Source organism: Pyricularia grisea, assembly GCF_004355905.1.
Source record: "Pyricularia grisea strain NI907 chromosome Unknown Pyricularia_grisea_NI907_Scaffold_2, whole genome shotgun sequence".
NCBI lineage: Eukaryota > Fungi > Ascomycota > Sordariomycetes > Magnaporthales > Pyriculariaceae > Pyricularia > Pyricularia grisea.
Window position 1 is genome coordinate 8,243,179 of NW_022156717.1, and position 20,347 is coordinate 8,263,525.

Below are 20,347 nucleotides of genomic sequence, written 5' to 3' on the forward strand. Positions count from 1 at the left end.
GAACTCTTTAACTTGGTGTCAAATAACGACTGAGATCAACTCAAAGAATGGAACGGTTTCTAAAAGAGCAGCGAAGGGCTTGAATGGGATACTTCTTCAGAGATGACTTGAAAGGAACAGGAAGAAGCCACCGAGTTTTTATATTCACGTTAGGCCAGCTCCCAAGGTCCAGATCAATGCCCCATTAGGGCACAACTGTCATTGATCAGGGGCCCAAGACGGGAAGAGACAACCACCGCACCTCTCGCGGCAGTTCCAAGCGCCGTTGGGGACGTTGACACTGACAAGAGAGCTGGAATCATCACGTACGGAGTTGGCAGCGCGCAGATCATGGGCTAGGTAGCCGGAGCAAAGATGTCTTCTGGAACAGGGGCTCAAGGGGTGTTCGTCCCATAATGAACGAATGGGGACGATCGACAGGTACAGCAGCTAGGATGTTCAATACAGTATGCATGCATGGCGAAGGTCGAGTGACGAAATGCCGTGTGGGCTTTTTTTTCGGACGGGATGTTTAGGTCGGTAGGTACCGTAGTTACCTTGGTTAACCGTTAGCCGCTGCATGTCACCGGAGCTTTGCTTGGGCGGTGCGGAGGAATCGGTCCATGAGCCGGGCCGTAAACACGGCCGAGACGTTGCCCTGTTTGATGGACAGCTTGGCGATGCGGCCGTGCCTGAGGGATGGAGTTGGTGAGGGTGGAAAGGCGAATGGGGATTGGCAGAATGTGCAGGATATTATGGAGCATCCGGTTGTACATATGCCGGTAAGGGAAGTTGGCTTGGCTTGGCTTGGCTTGACTTGGCTTGATTGAGAAATGAATGGAATTTTGGATTGGTAGTGATCTGGGGAATTAGAAATGCATGTCTTTTATGATGATTCTTGGTTGCAAGTTTCGAACCAGACGATCGATTTTTTTTTGTCTCTGATGAGGATGAAAAATGTTGGACAACAAAACTTCTCCAATGTCCCAAGAGCTTGCAAAAGTGACAGTCCCAACTCTTTTTCTTTGTCATCTTCGCCTTTTCTTGCCTTCTTTTCTGTGCTTGTTTGCTCCCTTGCATCTCGCCCTTGTTTGAGAAACCCTGGACCGCTTACATACCGTCCAACCATGCTGTCACGCCCACTTGCGTTTTACTTTTGGGGAATGATTTCTCCCGGTGGTCACCAGCCCCCGAAAATAATCAACACAAAAATTGGCACGTTTTGAATTTGTCTCTGGAATGGTTGTGTTCTGTCGAACCAACAACATCTTTCGACCTTTTATATGTCTCAGCATTTCAGAGATATTTCCCCCCTTCGCTTAGGTAGTTAGTGCTTCATAATCATGTGCAGTGACGGCATCAATCTCTAATTCAATGTGTCGCTTTAGTATTGATTTGCATTATCCACTGTACTGTAATATTTATCTTGTACCTACTGGAAAGGTCAGCTTGTTCCTACTCACTCACCTACCCTTGTGCTTCTCCTCGTGGCTCCTGTCCTTCTGATTTGCCCCCTCCATCCTCCTTGCTCCCATCTTCTCTCCTTCTTTCTACCCCCGAATCCACCGCAGTTTCGCTGCTTGAAGTATCCACCACCCTTCCCGATCCCGTCGCTGCCGTTTCGTCCCCGGCTGTCCGCAAAATAGTTGGGCTGGTGGTTCGTTGCCGGTCGAGACTAGGTCGTTGTCGGTCCAGACTGGTTCTGGGTAGGTCTTCCTCCTCCAACCGTCCAAGTCGCTGCTGGAAGAATGGCGCCCTTGACGTAGGGCGGCTCCGGTCCGAACCATGGGATGACGACCGGTTCAGATCCGTGTTGGACGATGGCGCGCCGCCCACTGGGTGCGACCCCAAGGCGAGGTTGAAACGTCCCGTTCCCGGCACGGCCGACATGTCAGCCGTGACGGGCCTCGACGACGTGTGATCGCTCGTTGTGCTCATCGCATAGCCAACCAAACCATGTTCACTGTTGAATGAATCTCTGTTTCGAGAACCAGGAGGCCCGGCCAGTGCAGCCCCCCTGGGAAAGCTGATGGGATGGTCGCTCACGTATGTGTGGCTGCTGCTGCTGGCCATGGTCGACCCAGATTGGGGCCTAGTTGGGGGTCCGCCGATGCCACTCCCGGGCCCCGGGCCACGCTGCCCGACCATGCTGCCCCTACGCGACGCAACAGAGTTGCGGTTCGCACCCCCTACGCCGACACTCCCCACCCTGTTCCGTGACTGAAACGACCCGCTGTTCCGTTGGCGGGAGTGCATCAGCATGGCGGCTGCCCCCCGCTCCAGTCCGCGTCTCCTAGCCTCCTCGGCCGCCAGGCGCTGCTTCTCCGCAGCCAACGCTATCTGCTCCTTTTCCTCCTCCTCGGCGAGCTTCTCTATTTTCTTCTTACGCCGGTACCGCATGAGGAGCCAGAGTACTATCAAAGTAATGAGAGCCGAGCCCAGGACGGATGCGACCACGGCGATGGCGGCCTGAGTGATGGATACGGAGGCGCCCTGGGCTTGTGATACACGGCTATCCGCCTCGGCCTAGAGTTCTAATGTGAGTATTTGGCGTTGCGTGTGTACATTCTCTTTTTTTTTCTCTTCCTTCTTTCCTTTTTTTTTGCCGCTAGAGAGTAAAAAAAGCAACGCAAATAAACCAGTGGAGTGGCTTTGACTTACCCTTGCCTGCCTTGCATCTGCTTCGGCACTGTTGGCGCTCGCCTGAGCCAACTTGGCCCGGGTCTCTGCATCCGCCAATGACTGAGATGCGGCCGCCTGAATGTTGCTGATGGATGCCCTCGCGACAGCCAGGGCGGTAGAGGCCGATGCAGCAACAGAGGCTGCCGAGGTGGACGCTTCAGCCGCGTTTGAACTGGCAGCCTGAGCTGCCGACGTCGCCAAGGCCAAGGATCCCTGAAGCTCGCTGATGGACTGCTCAAACGTCTGAGACGCCTGGCTGAGATTCCTCTGAGCGGCCAGTAGCGCGCTAGATAGCGACATGACTATCTGATCATCTGGACCCCGTGAAGGTGGCTGTTGCGATCCTGGTTGTTGCGGCTGTTGCTGCTGTGGTGGCTGCTGCTGTCCTGGAGGTCGTGGTCGTGGAGGGCCAGGCCCAGGCCCAGGACCCGGCCCAAAGGCTGCCTGGTAGTAGTCAACATCCAGGTCGTCGACATCATCCCGTCGCACCTTCGCTGTCACCGCCACCGGCGCCGGTGTGATGAGAGGTGCGGACGCCGCACCCAAGGGAGAAGGTCCTGTCACCTCTCTGAAGTCGGCAGGGATCTTAGCATCTCCTTCAAAGAGCCTTCTGCTTAAAACCCCCGTCGGAAGAGTCAAGAGTAGCAGGCCGGTGGCGGCCACAAGCACCGTATGCGAAAGAGCATTTGTGCGTGATCTTTTTCTTCTCATTTGGTACTTGATGTAGTGACCCAAGTCCTTTTGACCAAGTCCTTTACTGAGCACCAGGGGACATTGTCAAACATCCAGGGTAAAGGGTAATGATGACCTAAAAAGGTTCAAAGGAAAACACCAAAAGAAGTAATCGAAAAAAGAAAAGAAAAAAAAAGAGAGATGCCAGTCTCGGGACAAGAGTAAAGAAAAAAAAAAAACAAGCCTCGGAAAAAAGCCTATTGAGGCCTCTAGTCGGCGAATGACGGCATCTTGTGTCGAGGCCCTGAAGCCAAGCACAGAAAAGAGACGGGACGGACGGGCATGTCCTCTTGTCCCTGTCACAGTCGTCCCAAATCATTTTGTTTACTGCTGCCAAATGCTTCCCAGCTTGGAAAGTGTTGCCTTTGTGCAGGCCCCCCTCCCAAATAGTCCTAAAATGTTTTGGAGTCGGAAGCTTGGACGGCGGGGCTCCGACTGCCGGACAATCCCAAGCAAACTGAAAAAAAAAAAAAAAAAAAAAGAAAAAGAAAAGAAAGTAGGCGTTTGTACCTTGGGACGATTTGGCTACGTGACCTAGCGACCTTATTCGTGGACGTACAGCACAGTACTTGGTGGAAGACCCCACCACTCTCCAGATGCTGGGCGATAATCACTGGAGTCAAAATTGGCTGATGATGATCGGGGATATGCTCGGATCGGTTGCCAGGATGTCTCTGCGCGCGTTGGGTTTGCGTGTTACGACCCTGGATGGGTGGGAAAAGAAAGATTGGTACGTACCGAATCGACTAATTGTGTAGGACGACCGTCCGATGTTTGTTTTTTTGTTTGAAGACTTGTCCCAGTTGGAGGAACATTCAAGTGCGACAGGACTGTTTTGGAAACGAGTTTCTAACTCCTGGCTGTGCTGATGCATTTCTTCCCCTTCTTCTTGTCTTTGCAGTTTAATTCTTTTCAAATGAACCTGTCACAAACAAATGGTGGTGGTGGTGGTGGTGGTGGTGCTGTGCTCATGGCTTTGACAGATGCTATTTTTGAGAGACATGTTGGGAGGAAACACTAGTTTTCTTGGCACACTATAATTCATTAGATGTGAATGAGATTTGGTTTTCAAAGCGACTTGGAAAGATTGACCCATGCTCTCCAACAACAGAACAAGGAGAACATCGAGTCACATCACATTCTCCAATATCGCCCTACCCTCTCGCAACCCCAGAGTTTTTTGAACGCCGAGCTTCCTCGTCGCCCAAAACGGTAATTTAATTCGTTTTCGCCTCGCCCGATTTATGGCCGCCAAAACCCATCCCATTTTTTATTTTATTTTCATCTACCTCACCGCACCAGTAGAAGTGATCTGATCTACATGGTCCGAGGAGGCCAGCATTCCTAGTCTGTGCGTGTCGGATGCAAGAAAAAGAAAAAAAATCCAAACGCAATCGTGTTCTACGCGGAACCGACACCTACATCTGTCTGCCTCTCTTATTATTTCCCCTTTTTTTCAATATTGCCCCCATCCTAGGCTGATCAACCCACCATTAATTATTGAGGTGAGAGGGGGTATGTTCCACAGGCATGAACCGCGGGTTCGGCCGCGTATGCTCCCGCGTCGCGAGCCATGCTTTGCTGGGGCGCTTCGGTGGCCGCTGCTGCTGCAGGCAAATACAGAGCGAGTAAAATTGCTCCCAAACCAAACCAAGTTGCTGCAAAGGCAAACTTCCCGACGGTTCGGGGCGAAGAGCAAAACAACCGCATAGTAAATGCTTGGGGTCAATGTCACCTCGGGCCTTCCTCGACGTGTTGGGTGCTGTGATGATCAATCTTGTTTATCCATCACCCAGGTTGTCTTACTCGATCGGTCGGCCTGTAGTGATATGTACAAGGTCTAGTCTAGAACCAGAACCACTTTATTAACATCATAGCGTATGCTGACATGACTAGGATGACAGTTCTGTCAAACCGGCATCTGTTATTGCCATAGTTGGTCCATCTCAGATATATTAAATCACAAAGTCATGTGAGCGACATCTGCTTTTGATCATCTGGTATTACTCCTGATCCAGTCATAGTGGTCCCGGCTGCTCATCAATATATATTCTAAAACTTTGAGTGGCTCGTTGGTGAGCAACATAATGCCCGTTAGCAACATGGAGGAGCCGCGCTTTCAATTGCACTGCATTTAAACGCCAGACCACCGAGGATCTCATCAAGCCCCCGTGGCGGTGGCTTTACAACCTCCTTCCATACTTTTCCTCCTCCTCTTCCTCTTCTTCTTCCTCATCTTCCTCGCAATCCACCGTGAATGGACTCAAACTTTTTGCGTTATTTTCCCCGTCACGGCTATTGGTGGACTCATTTGCCAGCCCCAAACTTGCCATACCTTGCTCCAAATCTTGGGGACAGAACATCTTGCAGAGATTTATCATGTCTTGATAGACACTATGACCAAGATACCGTATCAGAGAACAGAACAGAGTCACCGGTTGCAGGTTCGGAGAACGCAGGAACTTACACTTGTCTCTGAGTGGACCCAGGTACAAACATGACATTTCCAAGGTTGAAAGGTAGAGAATAAAGGATATTCCTAGCGTCCCATTCCCCAACTGTGAACAGGAAAGTCAGCGAGTCAGTATATATGAGAATTGGCAGCATAGCAAAGAGCTGCAGGGGCGGAAAAATCGTTGCTCACCTGGCTCCGAGGGTCGCATTAGCTTCTTGTAAGCCTTGATGTAGGCCGGATTACTGAGGCGATGCCTGGGAGTGCGCCAGTTGCCCGTATCGTACTCATTATGCGCGTAGAAGGAGCACACATCAAAAATGAAGGCCTCCCCCGTCCTGCCGTCCATGGCAGTGTTTCCGTCCCAGCAATCACCATGAACCAGACACGGCTTCAGAGTCCGCCCTTCGGCTTGTAGTGGAAGCAAAAGCCTTGGCACCACTTTTTCGACCGTCAGGTCGGCCACGATGTCAAACTCGGGCCATTTGAGATACGGCTTCGCCAATCCAACGACATGGCTTAGGTGGCTTCCGTATACGGCTGCCCATGAATCGGACCAAAAGTCGACAGCCTGGTCGATCAGCGTGTGGCAAGTCCGCATACTGAAGCCAAACTTGCCCGTTGGAGACCTAGAGTTACTGTGAAGCCGGGCGAGGCTAGCTGCGAGCTTAGAAGGCTCGGCCGGCTGGTGACATGGCGGACAAAAATACCTATTATTAGCCGTGGCTGTCGATGTGCATAAGAGGCGGCCGATTGCGTGCAATAAGACCTGGATAGCATTTCCACACAGTTTGTTCGACTCACACTTGCTCCAATATTCCGGAATTCGACCAGTATAAAATACATTTCGGGATCGCTGGCAAAGTTTCCCCAGCCGTATGGCTCAGGGCAAAAACCAGGAGTCGTCTTGTAGATTTCCTGCAGACTTCTCAACTCGCCTTCGCAAATCACCCTGCTGAGCTCTCCCTGTTTGAGGGCCTATGTACGATTAAATGTTTAGTGATGCGCTTTTTAGAAGTCTTAATCGCTGGAAAGAAAAGTGAGAGAGGCTTGAAGTTATTAAATCCCCGCCATACCTTCATGAAATAGCTTCGCTGCCGTCCATCTGGAAGCTCAACGTCTATCTTTGCCGTTATGCCCCAGAGCGACTTCCCGTATCCAACCGCGCCCAAAACTTTGGCTTCCTTATCAGGGAATACTGTGTTTTTTTCCGAGTAAAAGATTTTAGTCACATGGTTGCACCAAGAGGATACATATACTTCAATCTGACTGCTCACCCTTGATGACATTTTCATCGACTTGAATAGTATTGGTGACCTCTGGTGGCGGAATTGGACCTGTAGGGGTGATTTCTTGGCTCTGTGCGGGGTTGATGCTGACTGACACCGAACGTTTGTTCTCGTGGCGTTGTGATTCCTGATCGTCCTTATTGATTACGAACTTGGATTTTGTAGAGTTTGAGGGGCAATCTGCTGCCTGGTCGGCGTGATTGAGTATCACTACTGGCGCAACGGAGCTTGCTGCGGTGGCCATCATATGCACACCGTCGTTGTAAGACGGAGACAGACTGTTTCTTAGGAATACGTGAAGGGTATCTTGTGAAATCTGCTTGTCTCGGTTGCGCTGGACTCACAGAGTGCAACAATGCTTCCTTTTGTGTCGTGAAACGGGGTGATAGGCGCTGCTGATGCAAAGTCCAGGGGTTAGGTGACATCGAATGGTGTTTATTTTTGGGCTTACACGCAAAGTGACTGGAACCAACTCCATTTGAGCTTTTTTTGAGGGGGGGGGGGGGGCGCTTAGGGAACCACTAAGTCTGCAGGTAACCCGCCGGGCGTCAACGTCTTCAACTCTTGGCACCGATTGGCTGATGTCAACAGTACGAAGCTATATCTTTGCTGACATGGCAGCTCGACATTTTTCGCAACCAGAAACGGGCAGGCTGCTCAAGAACGTGTGTCACAGTTACTTGGCCTGCGAATCCACAATCAACATACCAACGGTTTTGATCCTTGCAATCTGCAGGCCAAGCCAATTATTGATCACCTCTTGCTGCAAGTCCATGTCGTTGGCAGCTGCGGTATTCCATTGCAACATCGGCGTATAACCCTTGCAAAGAGAGTCCGGGGTCAATAAACGAAACAAAAGTCGTCATCCTAACTCATCTAGTCCCCCAATATTTTGCTTGGGGCCGTTGCAATGATTTCCCCCACACACTTGTGGTTACTCAACACACTGCGACAGTGGGCCTTGAACGAAAGCTTGGCAATAAGTATCACCTTAGAGTTCCGTAGGACGTGATGGTGAGTATTGTCTATTATTTTTCCTGATTTCGATCCAAAACTGAAAGCCGGACAGAACTTCCGCCGGGGCCGTTTCAAATCAGAGTCCTCGGCCTCGGACTCCCTCGATGGCGACTATGCATCCCCAGACGCCCGCCACGCGTCGCCCTCGCCATCTTCATTTAGCAACATCAGCACGGCAGCAAACATGGAGCAGTCATTTGGCCAGGTCCAAGAATCTCTCGATCTTCCAACACGGTCAAGGTTCCTACCACAGTTCCGGAGCTTTACCTCGTCATCATCATTTGGGGCCCGGTCTTCCACAAGTCCTGCACCTAGCCGCAGCGGTGTTACGGAGGACCCCTTGGGTCTACAAATAGTGCAACCAGTCGATGAGCCTGCTGGAGACATAGTTTTTGTTCATGGACTGGGCGGCTCCGCGTGGAGGACATGGTCGTGGAACCGCGACACGGCGCTCTTTTGGCCGGACTGGCTGCCTGAAGAGGAACCTACACTGGCTAGGTTTCGCATCTCGACCTTTGGCTACAATGCCAGCTTCCGGGGTGCCGCCACTAACCTGACAATTCTCGACTTCGCCAAAGATCTTTTGATGCAGCTGCTGGCGGCCATCGAAGATGACAGAGGCTCCCACGGTCCCATCATATTTGTGGTGCACTCTATGGGTGGTCTGGTGGTAAAGAAGGCTTATACCCTCGGTAGGCATGACGATCGATATGCGGACCTGGTGGCAAGGGTCAGAGGAATCCTCTTCCTAGCTACGCCACATCGAGGCTCCCAATACGCCAAGACTCTCAACAACATCCTTGCGGCAACTCCGACAGGGACGACCAAGGCATATGTCTCAGGCCTGGACATCAACTCGGAGACAATACAGGACATCAATGAGAGCTTTCGTCAGCATTGCGACGGGCTATTACTGTGCTCTTTCTTTGAGACGCTCAAGACCAGTCTAGGTTTAACAAAAGCAATGGTCAGTTCTATTTTTTAGTCATGCTTTGGGGTAATAGAAACTCATCAACTGGAGACGCGAGTTGCAGATTGTGGAAAAGTCATCCGCAGTATTGGGGTTTCCCCTGGAAACATCGGCGGGTATGGACGCCGACCATCATACTATTTGCAAGTTCAGGGACAGATCAGACCCAAATTTCAGAAAAGTCAAGAGTATCCTCAAAACATGGGCGGCAGAACTAACTACTATTGGTATGCTAACCCCATTTTATGCCTATGTTTGCGAGGCGTTTTTATGAGTTTTTGAACATCGGGGAAGATAAAGAATAAGACAAGCCATGCTTTGTCGGTTATACTGATTTTTTATAGGGCCTCCCTCAATGGAAGCAGATTTCTCAAACGAGCCTGAACACCCGAGTCAAGAAAACATTGACCAAAGAATTCGAGATATTTTTGGCATCAGGGACCTTCCTCAACACATCACTACACCTATTGACGCCGATAACATCAGCTACACATCCTCCGGAGGCTGGCTCTTTGAGAAAGAGGAATTTAAACGATGGGTGTCCTGCAGTACTGGCCAGGTGGTTGACTGTCGCCGATTCCTGCTCGTCGGACTTCCTGGAACTGGGAAAACAGTGCTATCTCGATTAAGCGTCAGGAGACTGCAGTCAATGGGGTTTGATGTACAGCATCATTTCTTTGAACGCACGAACCAGTTCACGAGCACAAAGCATTATTGTCTTAGGGCACTTGCGGCACAAATGGCCTTGTCTATTCCAGAGTTCCGCGACGCGGTGTTGCGACTGGAAGACAAGACGGGCCAATCTTTGAGCTCGCCAGCTGCCACTTTAGACTTTGAAGTACTATGGGAGCGGTACTTTCAAGGCATCCTATTCAAGTTAAAGCTATTAAGGCCTATATATTGGGTCCTCGACAGCCTGGACGAATCTGATAGCCCCGGAATCATCCTTTCACTCATCTCCTCAATATCTACACGGACGCCAATCAAGGTTTTGATGACCAGCAGGCCCCTCAAGGCAGCCCCTACGTGGGACCCGGCGAGGGGCACCACCTACTTCTTGGTGGCATCCGATACCGAGGCCGATATGGGAGCCTTTATTACCAGGGCGGTGCAGAATGTCGTGCCGGGAGACCCGCCGACACAGGCCTTTGTCAGAGACGAGATACTCAAGAAGGCTCATGGCTCTTTTCTCTGGGCACGGCTGGCTCTAGACCTGATCCAAGACAGCTGGCATATAAAGACAGATCTTTTAGTTGCACTGACAGAGGTCCCGGGGGGCATGGCTGCAATGTATAAACACATGCTCAAAAACGTCAAAACGCAGAACCCAAGGAATAGCAGATTAGCGAAGAGAGTACTGGAATGGGTTACATGCAGCGTGCGCACTCTCTTTGTAGACGAGATGGCGGCGGCGCTGAGACCCGAATTTGGCGAGTTTCTCAACCTGGCCGTGTCAATGACGCAGATCTGCGGCCACTTCATCACTATCGAACAGATTCAAACACCGCCTGGAAAGCAGCGCATCTCTTTGATACATACGACAGCTCGGGAGTTTCTGCTCAACGACATGGGTCAGGATGACAATGGCTCGGGTTGGATAGACGAGCAGCTTGCACACGAAACCATTGGCAAGACATGCCTTAGATACCTGTGCGACGAGCAGTGGAAGTCAAGATTTGCGTCTATTCCGGTGACGACGGGTGATGACCTGGTGAAAATATGTGGAGACTTCCCCCTTTTACGCTATGCAGTCAACCACTGGGCCAAACACGTATCAAAGTCCCCTGTGGACAGCCTGGAACTGCTAGAGGCCCTCGAGGTATTCATGCTCAACCACTGTCTATCCTGGATCGAGGCTCTTTCTCTCTCGGGTAACATGATACAGCTAGTTCAAACAGCAAAGCACCTCAAGAAGTTTGTTAAGAGATCGACCCGTCAGCCCAGGTCAGAATCGCGGCAGCTGATCCGGTCGATAGGCACTGAGTCTCGCATTTCTTTGGCCTGGATCCAACCTTGGGCGGTTGACTTCATCCGCATCGCGGGCAAGTTCGCCGCTAACCTGGTCAGCAGCCCCTCGGCGGTCTACCGCAATGTGCCACCGATGTGTCCCCGTGCATCAATGGTGGCCAAGGTCTACGGAGGACAGTGTGCCGGTGGGTCTAACTTCTCTTCCTTTCCGACGGCTCGCCTGGATCTTAGACGTCTCTCTGTCAGTGGTATTCGGTCTGAGACATGGGACGACTGTCTAGCCAGCGTGCTAGTTGGCAATGACGAGTTTGGCAACCAGGTGCTTGCCGCTGAAGGTCTCTTCTTCACGCTGGTTAGCAGCGCCGGCGTCGTCACTGCCTGGAATGTTCAGACGTGCGAAAAGGTCCGCAGGTTCAAGCATAACGAGTACGTCCCGATGATGGCGATTGGTCGTCGAGGTCAGACTCTCGCAGTGGTGGGATACAGCTGCTTTGTTGTGTGGGATGTCGCCACCGGAGAGAAGCTTCACAAGATACCCAAGGGAGCTGATGCCGTCGTGCGCCATCTGAGGTTTGGACCAGGAGAAGCCGAGATCGTAGCTGCCTTTGACAACTGCACTGTCCAGATCATTCAAGTCGACGACGGTACCTCAGAAATTTCTAAAATGAGCCTCGCGGGCCTGGATGCCAGTTATCAGGGGTGCCCCTGGAGACAGGCCATCAGCGCTGATCTGAGCAAGGTCGGAATGGCATGGCGTGGGAGACCACCGATTGTTTGGAACCTGAGCAACCTGACCAGAGCGCCTCTGCGCTGTCGAACCCGAGCGCTGCAGGATCCCTTGCTGTATCAAGAACAGCTGCTGTGGCATCCAGACAATAACCGACTCCTGATTCTCTGCCAGGACACTTCACTCTGGGAGTGGTGGCTGCCGAGCGATGACCTTGTAGAGTATCCCAATGTCAAAGCTAAGGACATTTCGCTCTCTGAAGATGGATCCCTCCTTCTTACGGTAGAGTACACAGGTACAATCAGCATTTGGACTCTGCCCCAGCTGCACCTCGTGTACCGGCTAAGCTGCAGCCTCGGCGGCGACCCGTCCATCGGTGTTGTCTTTAGCCCCGACAGCCAACGTTTTTACGACATTCGAGGCTCAGTTTGTAACGTCTGGGGCCCGGATGCTCTGGTGCGATCCGATGAGGACCCCGACAACGATGACGCCACCAGCACATCAGGCAGCTACGCGGTCACAGAGCCCGTGGTTATAGCTACTCCGTCCGTTGAGAACGCAGCCATCACTGCGCTCGCAATTGGGCCCGAGGATAAATTCTTTGCCTGCGCCCGTGAGGACGGTTCCGTCGTGATCCATGATGCCCTTGACGAGGGAAACTGGCTACGGAAGTTGCATTCGCACCCCTTGCATACCAACGTTGATCTCTTGTCCTGGTCTCCATCTGGAAAGTATATGATCTCTGGTGACGACTCGGGGAATGTAGTCTGCAAGCGCCTGCAGATCAAGGATCTGAAACCTCCCACACCCGAGAAGGAACGCACCCGCAATGAGTCCCGAGGTTTTACTGGGAGATGGGCTGTTTTCCCTGTGTTTGACTGTCGTCTTAGGGAGCCTGCAAGGGAGGTGCTGTTCAGCCCCGACGAGAGGCTACTTCTGGTGAGCACAGATGACGCAGAACATATTTGGGATTTGAAGGCCAAGCAGGAAGTCATCCCACCGCTGGAACGGAAGGAAGGTCAAAAAAGGGGACACTGGGCGCTGCACCCCACAAACCCTGATCGACTGCTTTGTCTGCATGGCAAGGTTGTCCGAGAGCACGATTGGAGCACTGGCCTTGAAGTAACAGCATTGACTGATCAGGTTCAGGGAGACTATTCTCATCGCGAGCAGTCGCAATCATCCGATTTCTCTGACGCTCCTCTACATCCTCATGCGCCGTCCATGCCAACCTCTCGCCATTTTTCGCAATTCCAAAAATCGACAGAGAGCCAGGCGATAGTCTGGTCCGCCTCTATCGATAACGGCAGGTTCAGATTTGCAGCCCTGTCGACCAACGACAATCCTTGGGCGGTAACATCGCATGCCGGACTGGATCTTTATCTTCTAGACACCTCATGCAAAGCCGAACCTAATAATCCCAAAAGATTGCCAGCTTTCGTAGGCGACCAGGTCAAGTTACTGCTCGGATCGAACGGTAACAACCTTGTCTTTCTGGCCTTTGACGGCTGGATACTATCTTATAACCCCATCAGTTCGATGACGGACGAGATTGAATCGTTTTGCAATAGCTCGGAAACCAATGGAAGTCCAACTCCAAATCACTCTCAACTTGGACTGCGAAAGCACTTCTTCCTGCCCAAAGACTGGCTCAACACGACAACGGCACACATTTCAATGTTGGGAAATGCACCTGATGGAACTTTTTTCTGCCCAAAGCAAGGTGACGTTGCTATCGTTAGAAATGGGTTTCGACTATAAGACGTGGGAGATTGAGTTGGCTACAGATACCCGGGCGAGAGAGGTAGATAGCTGATGTGATCGGTTGGAAGAAAAGGCAGTAGATAAGCTACCTTGGGTAGTTAGTTACCCATATAATCCGCATACAGCGGCTTATAAATAAGTCAAGGTCCCATAAGGGAGATGTTATTTTTCCTTCTACCTACGAGAACCTTGCTTGCTTTTGTCGTATTTTGATCTTTACGACGCTGATCTGCAAGAGAACATTTCCAGGTCCAGATCCCGTGGGAACAGCCCCAAATGGGTGCAACAACCACCCTCGTTGCCTCCCAAAATCAATGATTCCGTGCACATAGGGGCCACCCGCCCGTCAAAACAGCCCGATTGGATGGAGGTAAGCAGCAAACACTTGCGCACATCATTGGAACTGATGCAATAGACGATATGGACTCACCGTTGTCTCTCTTCCACAACCAGTTAACCTGCGCGCGCGATTCCCCTCCTTTTCAATCAACTTGATGATCGCAACGCTCAGCTGCAAAGGGATCCTGTCAAATCTCTGCGCAAATCCTTACCAACCAACCAATGTTCGAAACCAATCTTTTTTTCTCCAAGGGGTGGAAGAGCTCGCCGGAGACCTGGAGCGCACTGCCTGAATCCTGACGTCTGGTGTCCCGGCGATGAACATCACCACCCAGCGTCCGTCGCCAGCCATGTCACGCACTACCTGAGTTGTGTTCCATACTGGGAAAGAGCAAGCTTCTGGACGGTGGAACAGAAAATTAAGGCCTGCCAAAGCCCGAAAAGCTTGGGGGCCCGGCCCGGCCCATTGACCCATGGGAATGGGATGGGGGCCCGTGAGGGCCCATGGGTTTTTTTGGCGGGTTAATGGGGGCCCGCGGGCTCGTAGTCTCAGTGCTCAGACTAGACCCCCCTGCGTTGCAGGGTGGACCGGGCGCTCCATGTACCTTTTAGCCACACGGCTTTTCGGCCAATCAAATTGGCCAAAAAGATCGCGCCCGTTCTAGTCTGAGGACATGTTGTCGATTATCGGCGCAAATGGAGGTTATCGCACAGTATACGTATTGTGTATGCACTGTATGCGCATTAGCGATATAGTTAAAACATTGTGTATTTATTTATTAATAAATATTTAATTAAATAAAAATGGTAAAAGTATAATAGAAATATCCTTATAAAGTTTGGAATTAAGGCTTTTTAATGGTTATAACCTTATATTTATATACGTTATACAAAAATGAAAATAAAATTAAATAGTAATATTATTATTTTTAACGCCCTATTTAAAAATTTATATATAAATAATAATATATATAAATTTTTTATTTTTATATAATAATAAATATAATTATATTAACACCAATATACGGTTTTTTTTCCAAATTATCGTTCGTTATTTTTTTATTTATATAAATATACGTTAAATTTAATATTTTATATAAATATTTATTAATTAATATAATTATTAATAAAAGGTTATATAATAGCAAATTTGGTAATAATAATTTTTTATATTAATTATATATAATAATAAAACAACGTTTATTTTTTTATTTAATTTAAAATAAATATATAATAAAATTTAAAATATATAAATTATATTAAATTTATATATAAAATACGCAATTTTAACAATATTAAAAAAAAATCTCACGTGGAGGTTTGTTCATACCGGTTATTTAATCGTTAAAATTCTGGTTTTAATACCGTTAAAATTGGTAAAAATATAAACCCGTTTCGATTGCAAAATTTATTAAAAATATTTAATATTTTACCTATTCGAATATTTAACACCTTATATTACGTAATATATTAACCAAAATTTATATATATAATATATACGTATATATTATTCCCTACGTGCAGAAATTTTAAAATTATATATAAAAATTGTCACGGCCAGGCATACATTGGGGAACCTCAGTGTATTAGGCGCTATCGACGAAAATTCTAAACTAAAGAGAAAAAAGAAATTACAATCGACGACGCGCTCAAAAGACGCGCTTAAATCCGGAGGTAATGGATCCTTATCCGATCCCTGGCTCGGTATAAAGCCGAATCGTAATTCTAAAGGTAGGTCTAGGGGCCTAATCCTCACATTACCCCCCTTTAAAGCCTAATCGACGTAGGCGGTCAAAATCTTAAATTTGTTACGTATATCTCCTCGGGGCCTTCCTCCGCTTTCGTGTCTTTTTCGCATCGTGCTCGGCAACATTATCCTCGGGTCCGTCCTCCGTAAAAACATTCTCTGCTGCGCTCCTAATCCACTGTTGCAAATTTACCGGAAGTTCTGCTGCGTCGGGATACTCCCTGTAAAAAGTATCCAACAATATTGGTAAGTTTTTCAAATCGCGGGCCTCATACCATATTTTATTAGGGTCGAATCCGACCCACGATACCTAATATTGCAACGTCTTCTTTCGTCCAAATAAACGTAAGGCCAATATTTGCTCCACTTCCCATTCCGGTTTTCCGTTAATTTCGACCGGTGGTTCCGGTTTTTAATACTGTTAAAATAATAGATCCGTTACTGCCTTACGCAATCGGCTGGCGTGGAACAATTTATTACCTTTATACCAGGCAGGGGTATCGAAAATAAAGCTATAGCCCTTTTCCTCGAAAATCGTCCATAGTCCTACATTTTGCGAATCCAATTTGGTCGTAAAAGTTTCGGTGGAAAGACCCTTTTTACTAACGTAAACCGCATCTCCCACCGTAAAATCGACCGGTCGCCGTTTTTTATTAACCTGCTTTTATTGCTTTATCTGCGCTCCGAATCCATTATTGCGGGCCAATTCCTGGGTTTACCGGGCTTGGCGGACCATTTCCAACGCCTTATATTGCTAACCGGTCTCCAGATCTTCTTCGTGTAAAGGTAGAAAAAGCGGGTTTCGAAGGCGAACTCCTATTTTTGCTTCGATCGGTACCATGCCGATAAAAGCGTAAACGGACGAATTGTGGCCGAAGTCGAAAACGGGAATATACCGTCGCCAGTTCGTTTGGTATTTGTCTATATAAAAACGCATTTTCTAATCCAATTCAACGTTGGTAATTTCGACGCTGCCCTAATTTTAAAGGTGGCGGGCGTTTCCATATTTATACTTTATTCCTGTTAACTCGTTTAAAATATTTAAAAATTCGGATATAAACGGTCCGGCGTTATCGGAAAACCATAAGTCGGGGACGCCTTTCCAACGGTATACAATTTAATAATACCGTATAGCCAAAATTTCCGCGGTATCTGTCTTTTTTCCCGGTAAAGTGGCCAAAAATTTGGTCAATCGGCAAATAAAAACCCAAACGTAATTGTAACTTTTTTTATCCTTGGGCATAATTTTGCCGTCCACCATCACGTACTGCCAACACCGTCTAAAGATCTCCAATGGGTACAGCAGCCCAGGCGTTTTGTCATATCGTACCTTGTTGCGCTGATATTCGCGACAGTTTTTAATATAGCGTTTAACGTTTCGATTTCGGTCGGGCCACCAATAATCTTTTTTCAAGCGGCTGAGGGTTTTATTTTGGCCTCCATGGCCGAAAATCTTGGGCTTATAAGCTTCGCGGATAAAAGCCGTTTTTAAAAAGATTTTGCCATCCTGGGTAATTTCGGGTACCGTTAACAAATTGTCGTGGTAACTTAGATTTTATTTCAGGTTTTCTTCCAGGATAAGGGCCACCAGGTCAGCTCTTTACGGTGCGGAGGGTTCCAAGCTGCTAATGGTTGGAAAAGGTTCGCCGGGTCGGGAATCGATCTTTTCTGGAAGGATTAATGCAATGGTACGGTCTAATACAGCTCGGGCCTTAACCGTAGGATTGTCGATAATTTTGCGCGAAAGGGCATCGGCTGCCACATTATCCTTGCCGGGACGGTATTTAAAGGTGAGGTCGAAATTGGCCAGATAATTAGCCCATCGTATCTGGCGAACGGACAAAAATTTCTTAATCGACCAATAAATTAGGGCCTGGTAATCGGTAAAAACACAAAACTTAGTACCTAACAGGGCTGGTTCGAAATCCTTTAGCGTATTAATTACAGCTAATAGCTCCTAATCCTAAATCGGATAATTTTATTCAGCAAAGGATATGGTTTTGGACGAATAACCGATTGGCTTCCAATTGCCATCGTCCTATTACTGCCACACGACACCGGCGGTGGCCCTACCACTAACGTCGGTATCCATCCTGACAGGTATACCGGATTTAAAGAAACTTATTACGGGGGCGGTGACCACCAATTATTTCAGCGCTTCAAAAGCAGCTTTCTGCTCGGGGCCTTTTTCGAATGGGATTCCCCTTTTTAATAATCGGGTCAAAAGTTCTGCCTATTCGCTGGCGTAATGGCAGAACGTCCGAACGAAATTACATAAGCCTAGGAAGGATCGTACTGCCGAAACGGAGGTAACGTCGTCCCATCGCCAGCTGGTAATGGCTTCGACCTTTTTGGGGTCGATACGGATACCTTTACCGATCTCTAAAAGTAAACCCAGGTATTCGATTTCGAAAACGCCGAAACTTAACTTTTTAATATCGCCTTGAAATCCGGTTTTGTGCAGCCTGTAAATAACCTCTTCGGTTTGCTTAAAATGGACTTGCTCCGATTTATTTTCGGTATAAATTAATACGTCGTCTGCGTAAGCGTTCGCGAAAACGTCCAGCAGTTTATTAAACTGAACGTTAATAAAAGTTTGGAACCAGGCCGGTCCGACTTTTAGTCCAAAAGGTAGAACCTTCCACTAAAATGTACCTTATCGCGTTTTAAACGCCGTTAAATACCGTAATTTCGGATCCATTAGCAATTTGTTAAAAACTCGAATAATATCGATCTTGGTTATTTTCCGGGCTTTTCCACATTTATTCAACGTCCCGGCCACGTCGGGGGCAAATATTTATCGTCTTTTAATAAATTTGTTTACCTATCGGTAATCCACATAAAAACGCTGCTCCTTCGATTGCGGTTTAGGAACGAACAAAGTCGAAACTGCGGTCTTCTCCATTATCCGTTTAATAAAATCGATCCTCAAAAATTCGTCGATAATTTCCTTTTCCAATTCCATCATCGCGAAAAGGGTCGAATAGCGGGCTGGCCTCCCTTCCAAAAGTTTTTCGAATTCTAAAACCACGTCGAAGCCGGGTCGGTTAGGCGGGAGAATCGTCGACGCCTTTTTGGAAAAAAAACCTTCAAGGTGGGCAAATGTTTTGGGTAATTTGGCTCGTACTTGCGCGATATACTCCGGGTCTTCGCCTGCAGGAAATGGAATGGGATGTCCATCGTAAGTCTTATTCCATTACAGGGCTAATACCGCATTAAGGCTGGTCGTAGGCGTATCGCTTACTGGTACCAGCGGTATAGGCTCCGTAGGTAACGGGGATCGCTTCCATCGATCTTAACGTGGGTCGTTAAAAAGGGTACAAATATTTGCTGGCAAAGCTTTGTTGGAAACGGTTTTTAGGATAGTCGGAAAAGCGCTAATTTCTGCGATCTAAGCCTGGTTTCCGTATTGGCGTTTAGGGCCTTAAAATATCTTGCGGACCTAAATGCGACGGTCTTTTTATTCCATTTTGCGGTCCCGGCGGACTGCGTCAGCTTGGGCCTCAAGGTCCAAAAGCGGATTCGAACGTTGTACGACGATTGCGGGTGAGTATTGGGCCATTGCGGGCAGGTCGTTGGGCCAAACGAAACTGCGGGTAACTGGGAATAAACCTACTCGATATTTCGTCCACCATTCTTATCCGATAAACACATCGTATGCCGTTTCGAAAAGGATAAATTTTTGCCGTGGGAATTGTCGTCCGTCGATTTGCAAAATGAGCCGAAAATATTCGGTAACTTTTACGGTAACTTTCCGGTTAAAATTTCCAAAGTCCAAAGGTTTGGGAAGTTTTTTAATAGATAATTTTAAACGTTGGGCGACCTTTTTCGCGAAGCTCGGTCGAATGGATAAGTATACATCTGCTCCGGTATTACAAAAAGTTTGGGCGTTAAGACCACGACCTTTATCTTACAATTAAATGGAAGCAAAAAAGGTGTTTAATTTAGGTAATCTATCGATTTTAGCTATTTAAAGCATGCAAACTGCCGAGGAGATTTTCGGCAGCTTTAGCAATTTTCCGAATCCGACGAAGATAAGCTGTGGCCGGATCGTTCACAAGCCTCTCGATCGCCTTCGTGTTAAAGGGCGAAAACGGCGGCGATGTAAGCGGCCTTTTCGGGGCAATTACGTGCCAGGTGCCCGGCTTCTTTACAAAGAAAGCATCTACCCTCAATGACCAATTTGGCGTTTTCTCTGCTGGGCGACTTCGGGGCGTCAATGGTCTGTGTGCGGGTTTGGTTCTTGGTTTCCTGGCTGTACCGGCGATTCTCGCGTCGACGCTGTTTGCGTTCGGCGCTGGCTAAACGCTTACGGCGCTTTTCCCTTTTTTTGCGGTTTTCGCGGAACTCCTCCCAAGCGCGTTGTTGGGCCAGCGCCAAGTTCGCAACTTCTCCGGCAAAGGTCTCGTACGAGATATTTGGGTCTTTGGATAGGCTGAAAAACTGGGGGTTTAAGTTGGCAGAAATATACTTATAAAAAACCAATTTGCGTTCCGTTTTGGCAATATTGGCTTTATCGGTTAGGTTATTAACTTTGCCAATAAACTGGTAGATGTTTATTAACTTGTCCGACAAATTAAACTTTAGGTAACGAAACTCCTCACGGGTTTTAAAAGCTTAATTATCATCGTGGTAAACAACGGCTAAGGTCGCGACTATTTCGGCTGCGCTGCTAAAAGGT

The 20,347-nt window shown here is 48.4% G+C and overlaps 3 protein-coding genes across 3 annotated transcripts; 1 reads left to right on the plus strand and 2 right to left on the minus strand.

The window, feature by feature from the left end:
- Positions 1 to 455: 455 nt before the first annotated feature.
- Positions 456 to 3,600, minus strand: PgNI_05041 (uncharacterized protein). Its single transcript, XM_031125082.1, has 3 exons — positions 2,641 to 3,600; positions 1,451 to 2,505; positions 456 to 671 (listed from the first exon to the last, which is right to left on the minus strand). The coding sequence occupies exons 1-3, from the start codon at positions 3,370 to 3,372 to the stop codon at positions 563 to 565; spliced, it is 1,896 nt and encodes a 631-aa protein (XP_030985690.1). The 5' UTR covers positions 3,373 to 3,600; the 3' UTR covers positions 456 to 562.
- A 1,790-nt stretch (positions 3,601 to 5,390) lies between these two features.
- PgNI_05042 (uncharacterized protein) lies at positions 5,391 to 7,454 on the minus strand. Its single transcript, XM_031125083.1, has 6 exons — positions 7,123 to 7,454; positions 6,922 to 7,043; positions 6,650 to 6,823; positions 6,038 to 6,530; positions 5,861 to 5,951; positions 5,391 to 5,787 (listed from the first exon to the last, which is right to left on the minus strand). The coding sequence occupies exons 1-6, from the start codon at positions 7,379 to 7,381 to the stop codon at positions 5,577 to 5,579; spliced, it is 1,350 nt and encodes a 449-aa protein (XP_030985691.1). The 5' UTR covers positions 7,382 to 7,454; the 3' UTR covers positions 5,391 to 5,576.
- A 609-nt stretch (positions 7,455 to 8,063) lies between these two features.
- Positions 8,064 to 13,577, plus strand: PgNI_05043 (uncharacterized protein; the record flags this gene model as incomplete). Its single annotated transcript, XM_031125084.1, has 4 exons — positions 8,064 to 8,148; positions 8,204 to 9,118; positions 9,186 to 9,348; positions 9,466 to 13,577. Exons 1-4 carry the CDS (start codon positions 8,146 to 8,148, stop codon positions 13,575 to 13,577), a joined length of 5,193 nt encoding a protein of 1,730 aa, XP_030985693.1. The 5' UTR covers positions 8,064 to 8,145.
- Between the last annotated feature and the right edge of the window lie 6,770 nt (positions 13,578 to 20,347).